We start from the raw sequence: 10,850 nt of genomic DNA, 5'->3' as shown, positions 1-10,850 counted from the left end.
GAATTTTCATGGCAAAGATACTGGAGTGGTTTGTCATTTCTTTCTCCAGCTCATTTATAGATGAGGAAACTGAGGCAAACAGGGTTAAGTGACTTTCCCAGAGTAACATAGCTAGTAAGTGTCTGAGGCCATATTTGAACTCAGGATCTGAGTTTTCTTCACTTCAGTCCTGATACTCTATCCACTTCACCATTTAGCTGTCCTAGTACTGAGATCACTGAAATCTCTGACTTCCTGTCAGAGCCACAGTAAGGGACAAGGCCAACTCCCTGTGGATGATTGCTTAAGGAGAGGGAGACAGATGCAATGTAAAGGCAGATCTACTGAGCCTTTATGAGATGGAGGCAGAAGCCAAGAATGGCAGTAGAGGTGAAATGTGGCTTTGTCTCACCTGTGACAAAACAGCAGCAGTGTCCAGAAATGAAGAAAAGACAAGACTGGGCAGGGTCTACCTACTTGATCCAAGAGTATGGGCTAGGATGAAACCAGGCCATGGCATAAAGCAGCTTGGCTTTTTCTCATTCATGAAGAAATCCCATTAGTTCTTGCCTATAATAGATATTTTCTCCCTAACAGGAGATTCCTTACTATTGTGCTACAAGAAATGACAAGCAGAATGCTCTCAGAATAACCTGGAAAGACTTACATGAAGTAATGCAAAGCAAAATGAGAACAAGAAGAACATTCATAGTTACAGCATTATTATACAACGATCAACTGTGAGTGACTTAGCTATTCTCAGCAATACAATGCAATACAATTCTAAAGGACTTAGGGTGAAAAACGCTATCCATTCCCAGAAAAAGAACTGATGGAGTCTGAATGCAAACTGAAACATCTTTTCTTTCTTTATCATTTTTTTTGTCTGTGTTTTCTTTCACAACATGACTAATGTGGAAATATGTTTTGCATGACTACACATGTATAACCTATATCAATTGCTTGCCTTCTCAGTGTGTGTATGTGTGTGTGTGTGTGTGTGTGTGTGTGTGTGTGTGTGTGTGTGTGTGTGAGGGAGGGAGAGCAGGAGAGAATTTGTAACTTTAAATTTTTTGAAAAAAACTAAGTGTTAAAGATTGCTTTTGGAGGTAATTGGAGGAAAAATAAAAATATTAAATAAAAAAAATTAAAGGACATTCCTTGTCCCAGGAGCCAAGCTCACAAAATATAGAATAGCCACGTGGTGACTATTTTCTTAAATATTTAATTTTTTATCTATTTTTTTAAAAAATCCACTTTACTTTAAATATATCCTCCCCTTCTCTTACTCATATGATCATTTTATATAACAAGGAATCAATAAGCAAGGAAAAAACAGTTTAACAAAAATAACCAAATTTGGCAGTCTTTCACATCTAGAAACATAGTTTTAACATATTACAGCATCAAACCACATCACACATACAGGGTTGGCAAATTTCCAACAGCAAACAAAGAGGTGCTGTTGTTTTTTATAAAACTGTTGTTTTGTATCACAATGCAGCATATTAGGGTTACCTTCAGGATATGAAACTGTGCTAGGGTGAATTTATGAGACCCTTTTGGACTTCCTGAAGAGTCTGGTCTTGTGAGGATCATGTGTGCAGCAGAGGATCTCCAGAGGGCAGTACTCCTGAATGGTATAGGTACCCTCCACACAGAGTTCGGGGATCTAGAAGAACCAGCCTCGAGGGTACTCCTAATAGCAGAGAAAAGTAGAAAAGGTGAAGAGGGAAATGGCCTCCTCAGACTTCAGTTAGCTCAGCAAAGCCTTGAGGTTGTATCTGGATCTTAAAATTCAGATTTTAAGCAACTGGGAACTCATTGCCCATGGCTTTCTACAGAGCCCACAACAGTGGGAACCTGGGTGAAAACTCTCAAGTAATTTTAATGTAAACTTGTTTCTCCAATCTCCTAAAACAATAACAAAGTCCAAGACAAAAGGCCTTTCTAGACACAGTCTAAATAAGTTATTGTCTTCAAGTCTAATTTTAAAGAAATATACAATGGAGACTGATCTCATTATGTTAATGAAGCCATTGGGGTACAACCCACCCCCAAAAGAATTTTCTAGCTGTAGAGACAAAAAGCTATCTCCCTGTTTTATGGTAAAATTCAGGCTCAGCAGGGCAGCTAGGTGGCGCAGTAGATAGAGCACTGGCCCTGGAGTCAGGAGTACCTGAGTTCAAATCCAGCCTCAGACACTTAACACTTACTAGCTGTGTGACCCTGGGCAAGTCACTTAACCCCAATTGCCTCACTAAAAAAAAAAAAAAATTCAGGCTCAGCGAAAATAGTTCTTTTTTTTTATCTTACTGCTCACCAAGGCTTTTTCTTCCCTCTCTCCTCTCCCCAACCCTAACCAAGGAAGAATTCTATAAAAATGAGGGTCACGAATTTGGCCCCTGGTTGGTTGGCTTCAATCAATTCATCCAAGCCTAAAAATAAAATAATAGTCATATCTCTTTTTAAAAATCAACATGGAAACAGCCCCTCAAAACAACCAATATATTCATATCCTGCAGCCTCTTGTAAGTCTATGCAACTAGTTTATGGCCTGGTGCCAGGTTCCCTCCCCAACTTTTACCCTGACTAACTTGCCACAGGAACTGAGAAATTCAGTATTCCACAGAACGAAGGAAGTCCCTGCTTAGGAAGAGTTCAATTTTCCTTTTCCTTTAATATTATAAGAGTAGTCTCCTTTTTGTATTTGTTTAAAGTTATACTAGAAGACAAAAAGTCATTTAGATTCTGTGTCGAGAAAGGCCTTTCCTCTTGGGCCTTGGTTTTTTTTTTCCTTTGGTTTGTTTGTTTTTTTCCCCTTAAGGGGTTGGGGAAGGAAGCAGTTTTACATTTAAAAAATCTGCTACTCTTTGTCTCTGGTTCCCACTGGAACCAGATCTGCAGAAAGCCATGGGTGATTCTAAAATCCAGACCAGCCTACTGCTGGTTAGTTATTTTCTCTACTTAATATTGGGATCTCTGATATTCCAAGCCTTGGAGACTGACTTTGAGAGAGAACTAAAAAAATCAGTGTACGAAATGAAGGCTACTTTCTTGAGGAAACTTGATGATTTGACTCCAGAAGATGTTGAACAGTTTGTGGAGGTAAGAGAAGAGGGAACAATGGGTTTGCAACCTTTGCTGTAGAGAAGAAATAGCAGTAGCAGTAGCAGTGGCAGTAGCAGTAGCAGTGGCAGTGGCAGTGGCAGTGGCAGTGGCAGTGGCGGTGGTAGTGGTGGTGGTAGTGGCAGTAGTAGTGGTAGTGATGGTGGTGGTGGTGGTAGTGGTAATGGTAGTAAAGTATAGTGGGAAGCTTGGGAGAAAAGAGAAAAACAAATGAGGATGAAGTAGAATCCTTGGCTTCACCATTTATAAAATGGTGGTAGGGAAGAAGATTGGACTAGATAACCATCAAGGTGTCTTCTATCTCTAAACCTATTAATAGTGACAGAGATAAAATTTGGGGGAGAGACAAATGGTAATACAGTCTTTCAGGGGTATAGGAACTTAGGTTACTTCTACCTGTTCCCATCATCTAGGACTGTCTTGATGTTCTGAAAGGGAGGGAGGTTTAAGGGTAACATGGAACTAGAATTAGCCTTTGTTTAGTTTCTGAGGTGATACAGCAATTAGTTCTGGACACATGATTTTAACATTGCCATTCTCCTCTTAAATCCCCTGGCCAGATGCCCTGGACATTTTTCTTGAGTCTTATGTTCTAGAATATGCAAGTTTTTGGTTGTTGTTCTTAGAGACTCTCTTTGGGTTGTCTGCTGTCTAAATCAAACTGCAATTACCTTTTGTACTATTTTGGCTAACTCATAGTACTTGATTATTACAGGAAAAGGGCAAGGTTCAAATGAAAATCTTTCTAATTTCAAGTCACCTTACTGAGAATGCTAGGAGAAGTGACAAACAGGAGAGAAGCAATAAATCCAGGACACTAGAGAGCTAATGAGAAAAGATAGTAAAAGGTAGTGGTAGGGAAAGACATTTCAGGGTGGCACCTTTTGATAGTGGAAAAGGATGATCAAGGGAGATAGGAATAAGATGGGACTTTAATAGTCTATCTCATTTAATAGTGAACAACCAATTTCCTTCTCAGTGTGCATTCATCAACACTCCTCCTCCAACTTCAAGGAATGTTAATATCCTCGTGATAAGGATGGAGGAAGCTGAGCTATAACTATGGCATTGAGTATCACAGGATTAAAATGTATGAATGAAGCCATGTGATATAGTAGAAAGAGAGCTGGATTTAGAAGACCTAGGGAAGACCAGCTGTGTGACCTTCAATAAAAACCTTAACCTTTGCAAGGCTGCTTCCTCATCTGTAAAATGGAGATAAAGCATAAACTACTGTACCTCAGAGAGTTATTATAAGGAAAGCATTTTTAAACCTCAGAGTGAGCTCAGAAATATGAGGATAAGTTGGGTTATTTGTTGTTGCAACTTAATAAATAAACAAAACAAAAATTGCCACCTTTTCAGACCTAGTCAAATGTGAAATTTATTTTTCCCCTTGTAAATAGTGTTTTATTTTTCCAATTACATGTAAAAGTTATTTTCAATATTCATATTTTATAAGATTTTGAGTTCCAAATTTTTTCACCTTTCCTCCCTCTCAGCTCCCCTTCCCAAGATGGCAAGCAATCTGATGTGCAATCATGTAAACGTATTTCCAAATGTGAAGTTTTCTTAACAGCTAATTAAATATAGCCATTCTCTAATGCACATAAATATTAGAGTATCATGTTTTCCTTTATAACCAAGATTACTAAGACACCCCACAATTTATATTAAACTAGCCTTAAGCCTATCCAGTTCAGCCAAAGGAAAGAAGAGAAGACAGAAATCTTGAAAGGCAAAAATGTTCTTGAAGGGGAAAAGGGAAAGGTTCAGTAGCACCTTGATTCATTTCTTAAAATATTTCTTTAATATTTATATGCATAGAGTATTATACTAGGTCATGTACAAAAGTTGGGCAGAGATGCCCCAAAATGCACAGCTACATGATCAAAGTATAATAAAGATTCTAGGAAGGGGGTCATCCCTACAAGGTATGATCTACTATAGAATGGGAAAGACCCTCCCAAAGTAGGGAATCTATTTTAGTAGGAGCTATTCCAGGATTATGCCCCAGAAGGGTTGGAAAGAATGACCATGCTTGTCGCATGTGTGACATACAATGGTTCCACTCAACTCTGTAATCCTTTGAGATATAGATAAGCATGTATGTATGTATACATATATACACATACACATAGGTATATGCATATATGCTCACATGCATATATATAAGTGGTATTATTATTATTGTTATTATTTTTAATGGACCAGTGATTTCATTGGTATAAGGAGCTTCCTGTGAGTAACGTCTTCTGTGAACCCAAATCAACACATTCTTTACAACTTATAGTTTTACTGAATTGCTTGCGGTACTGAGAGGTTAAGTGATTTGTTCAGGATCACACAGCCAGTATGTGTCAGAGGTGAGACTTGAACCAAGCATTCCTGATTCCATAGCTACCTTTGGCTAATTATGTCTATACAAATAAAACTTGAGCCACCATGCAGTGCTTTCTTTGCCAACAGACCAGGCAGGGAATATAAATCAAAAGAAAGTATTTAATTAGGACAGAATAGCAGAGGAAACAGTAAGGGGATAATCAAGAATCATTCCCCCAACTCCCCACTTCCACCCCAACCAATGCATGAAAGTGTGGATGAGGGAGCACTTGTCAGACAAATCACTCTTCTAGATAATAAAAAGTTGCGTTGTGCCTGAAACACCTTTCATAGCCTCCATCTCACAGAAACTGTCTGTGTCTTGTTTTTTTTTTTAATAATAAACATTTTTATTTAAAGTTTTGAGTTCCAAATTTTATCCCTCCTTTCCTCTCTCCCCTCCTCCCTCTCTGAGGCAGTAATCAGATATAGGTTATACATATGCAATTATACAAAACATGACCATATTATTACTTCTGTATGAGAAAATAAATGAAAGGAAAAAAATGAAAAGAAATGAAAAAGAGCGTGCTTAAGTCAGTATTCAATCAATACCAGTTCTTTCTTTGGAGGTGGAGAGTATGCTTCATCATTAGTCCTTTGGGATTGTCTTAGATCATTGTATTTCTGAGAATAATTGTCATTTTCAGTTCTTCATCAAACAATATTGCTGTCTCTGTGCACAATGTTCTCTTAATTCTGCTTACTTCACCACACATCAGTTCATACAAGTCTTTCCAGGCCTTTCTGAGATTATCCTGCTTGTCATTTCTTATAGCACAATAATATTCCATCACCATCATATACCACAGCTTCTTTAGTCATTCCCCAATTGATAGGAATTCCTTTGATTTCCAATTCTTAACCACTATAAAAAGAGCTGCTATAAATATTTTTGAACAAATCAGCCTTTTTCTCTTTTTAAGGATGTCTTTGGGATATAAACCTAATAGTGGTATTGCTGGATCAAAGGGAATGGACAGTTCTATAGCCCTTTGGGCATAGTCCCACATTCTGGCTATGCCTTGTTGATCTACTCTGCCTCTACAATATTATTCCTCTGAAGCCATCATTTTTTTTTTTTTGTCTCCCAGGGTACTATTTATATCTGATTAACATTGACTGTTGTGGCAGCTTATTCTATGACTACCACCTATAGTCTGCTGCCATGATTTGTTCTTCCTCAAAGGTAGTATTACTGACCTTTCTTGAGACTACTCAGGTTAACATGCCTGAAAGCTAGTCAGTATTTTCATCTCTTTTGTTATTAAGGCATCTCCCTACCCATCTGTCAGTCTATTCTTCCTCAATAAAGTCTCCATACTACCTTCCAGGTTGGATTATGGAGAGTGAATTCCTTTCAACTTCTGTCATGCCTCTGGCAGCTAATGGCCAAGCCATGCAAGTTACCTTGAATATATCTTAATGAGGGGAGGGCTGGGTTGACCTTTTGAAGTGATTTATATGCATTGCTCTGTGGTTATGCTCACATAGTAAGAATTCAAAGATACATTTCTTCCTCAAATAATCTATCTAGTGCCATCCCTCATGTACTAGGGTGCCTTCAACATTTAACTTCTCTGTAATCACCATTGAACTGGAGGGTTCAGGGCTTACTTGATGCTCCTTACTATCGTCATCTTCTGTCTTCCTACAGGCTTTCACACAGATAGTATGAATTGTCAGGATGTTCAAATATTCACTTCCAGATTTATGCCTTTACAGGGTACGGATATATGTTGCTATGCCTCTATACTTTGACAATACCTTGAATGAATGGATTTGGTCCCAATCCGTGCTGAGATTCTAGAGATATTTTCTGGGTCTAGACAAAAGTCATAGTTTCCACTTTATCAATGAAATCTAGGACTTCCCTAAGGATTTCCAGAAATACTATGACATAACCCAAATACAGCTAGTCCTTCTCACTCAGCTCACAGAGGTCTAGGGGCATCTACTATCCCAGTATAGGCAACAGATGCATTTGCTTTCAAGCATCCATCATAAAACAACTGGCCTAAAATTGTCACTTGACATCTACCGTCTCACATCGCAGGATACAGGTGCATTTAGTAGAAACATTTGACACAGACCAATAAAAAACCACACACATACCAATTGAGAAAGAGCACCCACATTTGTACTCCATTTAGAAAATGAAAACACATCACAAAGAAGGTTGGTCATCCGATCAACTAGTAGTCAGTCAGTCAACTAGGATTTATTTAGCACCCACTTTGCGCTACACTGTAGTAAATGCTGAGAATACAAAAAAAGTTAAAGAGTCCCTAATCCCGAGGGGCTTACAGTCAGGGAGAGAACATGCAACCATGACAAACAAGATATATACAAGGATAAATTGGGAGTAACCTTAGAGGGAAGTCAATAAGGTTATGGAGGACTAGGGAAAGTTTTTTTTTTTTTACAGAAAGTGGAAGTTTAGCTAAGATTTGAAGGAAGCCAGTGAAGCTAGCGGGCTGAAATGAAGAGAGAAAGATTTCTAGGTATGAGGGACAGCCAGTAGAAATTTTAAGAGTCAAAAGACAGAGTGTTTAATAGAAAGAATTGCATGGAGGCCAGTCTTAATCGATTAGAGAGTATGTGGAAGGGATTAAGGTATAGGAACACTGCAAAGGGTAAGATAGGATGAGGTTATGAAGGACTTTAAGAAGCAAACAGAAGATTTTATATTTGATCTTGGAGGTAATAGGGAGTCACTGAAGATTATTGAATAGGAAGAGGAAGGGGTGACATGATCAGATCTGTAGTTTAGGAAGATCAATTTACCATCTTAGTGAAAGATGGATTGGAGTGGAGAAACTTGAGGCAAGGAAACCACTAGGAGGCCATTGCAATTGTCCAGGTGTGAGGTTCCAGGATAGTTTCAGTGTCGGAGGAGAGATTTACAGCCTTTGGAGGGAATAGGAGGGGTGCTTTCCACTACCTGCTGAACATTCTCACACCTGGTCACACCCTACACATCCCAGTGATTCAGAACACCTTGAAATCATCATCCAAATCCCATTTTTGATCCCCCCACCAACTGATTTCTTACTCCTATCCCTCTCAAGCCTCCCATTGCAAAGTCCCAACCAAAATCTACCCCAAATCCTTCAAAATCTAGCCCTGTCATACCTTGTCAGTCTTCTTTTTATTCTTTTTTTTCCTTTTTGCAGGGCAATGAGGGTTAAGTGACTTGCCCAGGGTCACACAGCTAGTAAGTATCACGTGTCTGAGGCCAGATTTGAACTCAGGTACTTCTGAATCCAGGGCTGGTGCTCTATCCACTGCACCATCTAGCTGCCCCCTTTCCAGTCTTCTTATACCTTTCTCCCCATTGTGTTGATCCAGTGACACTGGCATCCTTGCTGTTTTACAAATAAGACACTCTATCCATCTCTTGGCTCTGGCATTTTCTTTTGTCCTATGCCTGAGATTCTCTCCCTCCTCATTTCAACCTTCCCTGGTTTCCTTTAAGTTCTAATTAAAATTCTATCTTCTACAGGAAGCCTTTCCCAAATCATCTCAATTCTAGTCCCTTCCCTCTCCTACTTATCTCCTTAGCTTGTTTGTACATATTGTTTGCTTGTTATATCTTCCATTAGATTGTGAGTTCCTTGGCACAGGACATGTCTTTTGCTTCTTTTTGTATCCCTATCACTTAACAGAGTACCTGGCACATAGTAGATACTTAATAAAAGTTTATTGACTAACTGAAAGAAGGGGGCATGTATGAAAGATGTTACAAAGGTAGAAATGACAGAACTAGTTCACTGATTGAATGTGAAACACAGGTAAAGGAGGAGATGGTAACAGAAGGCACCTGAGTGATGTGAGAACAGGGGAGAAGAAAGAGCTCTCTGAGATTTTCCTTTACTCACTAACTTTTGTATCATATAAACTGTATAATCTATACTTAGATTCTGGCACCTAAACCAGTACTAAGTACAAGAGGTAAGAGAGAATGAGGGGTCAAGAATAACACCCAAGTTGTGAGCTTGAGTAATATGGTCCTTGATGGAGAGCTAGAGATGTGAGACTAGAGATTGGGAGAGAGGTTTGGGATAGACAAGAGGATCTGAGAGTCATGTGCATAGAAATAATTATTGAAAACATGGGAGCTGATGAAATCACCAAGTGAAAATAGTAGAAAGGGAGATGAAAAGACAGCCCAGGACCGAGTCTTGGGGGAACCCCACTGTTAGCCAGTGTAACCTAGATGAATATTCAGCAAAGGAGAGAGAGAGAAAGAGCAGACAGGTAAGAGGAGAACCAGGAGAGAGCAATGTCATGAGAAGAGAGAAACCAGGAGAAGAGTGATCCACAGTATCACAGGCACAGATAGGTTTTTTAAAAAAAATTATGAGGACTTAGAGAAGGCCATTAGATTGGATAATTAAGATGTTGTGGCAACTGTGGAGATATCAGTTTGGGTTGAATGATGAAGTTAGAAACCAGATTGCAAAGAGTTAAGAAGAGAGAGAGAGAGAGAGAGAGAGAGAGAGAGAGAGAGAGAGAGAGAGAGAGAGAGAAAGAGAGGGAGAGGGAGAGAGAGAGAGAGAGAGAGAGAGAGAGAGAGAGAGAGAGAGAGGGAGAGGGAGAGAGAGAGAGAGAGAGAGAGAGAGAGAGAGAGAGAGAGAGAGAGAGAGAGAGAGAGAGAAAGAGAGGGAGAGGGAGAGAGAGAGAGAGAGAGAGAGAGAGAGAGAGAGGGAGAGGGAGAGAGAGAGAGAGAGAGAGAGAGAGAGAGAGAGAGAGAGAGAGAGAGAGAGAGAGAGAGAGAGAGAGAGAGAGAGAAGGAAGTGAAGGTGCCTATTTGCAGACAGCCTTCTAAGGAGTTTAGTCACAAAAGGAACAATGGCTAGTGGGGATGGATGGATCAGCTGAAGGTTTCTGAAGATGGTGAAGAGTTGTAGGCAGTAGGGAAGTAACAAGCACAGAGAGAATGATTGAACATTAGTGAGAGAGGGAGGTTGATAAAGGGGGCAATCTGCTGGCAAAGACAGGATGGAACAGGATCACTTATACATGTAGAGGAGTTTGCCTTGGCAAGAAAAAAGGCCACTTATTCATATGAAACAGAGGTAAAGGAGGAGAGAGCAGCAAAGGGCATTTGAATGATGTGGGATGAAGAATGGGGAAAAGAAGGAACTCTCAGATTTTCTTTTCATTACTAACTTTTGTATTATGTATACTATATAACTCATATCTAGATCCTGACACCTAAATCATTGTGAAGTTATAATTTCCAAGATAAGAAACAGCAACATCTAACAATCTTTGGGAAGATGAGTGAATTGGGTACAATCACAGAAATCCAAGACAGATGTTGCAGGTTCTACCTTAACCCTTCATTCTTGCCA

The 10,850-nt window shown here is 39.4% G+C and overlaps 1 protein-coding gene across 1 annotated transcript in view; it reads left to right on the top strand.

Annotated features, from left to right (window-relative positions):
• The first annotated feature begins 2,892 nt into the window (after positions 1-2,892).
• LOC122739236 (potassium channel subfamily K member 16-like) overlaps positions 2,893-10,850 on the top strand; it is a 46,256-nt gene continuing 38,298 nt past the window's right edge. Inside the window, exon 1 of the mRNA XM_043981046.1 lies at positions 2,893-3,087. Within this exon, the coding sequence (XP_043836981.1) occupies positions 2,893-3,087 (195 nt within the window). The remainder of the gene's footprint in view (positions 3,088-10,850) is intronic.

The sequence above is a fragment of the Dromiciops gliroides genome, chromosome 2 (genome assembly GCF_019393635.1).
Source record: "Dromiciops gliroides isolate mDroGli1 chromosome 2, mDroGli1.pri, whole genome shotgun sequence".
Lineage (NCBI taxonomy): Eukaryota > Metazoa > Chordata > Mammalia > Microbiotheria > Microbiotheriidae > Dromiciops > Dromiciops gliroides.
The sequence above is the reverse complement of the archived record's forward strand: the minus strand, read 5'-3'. Positions and strand labels throughout refer to the sequence as shown.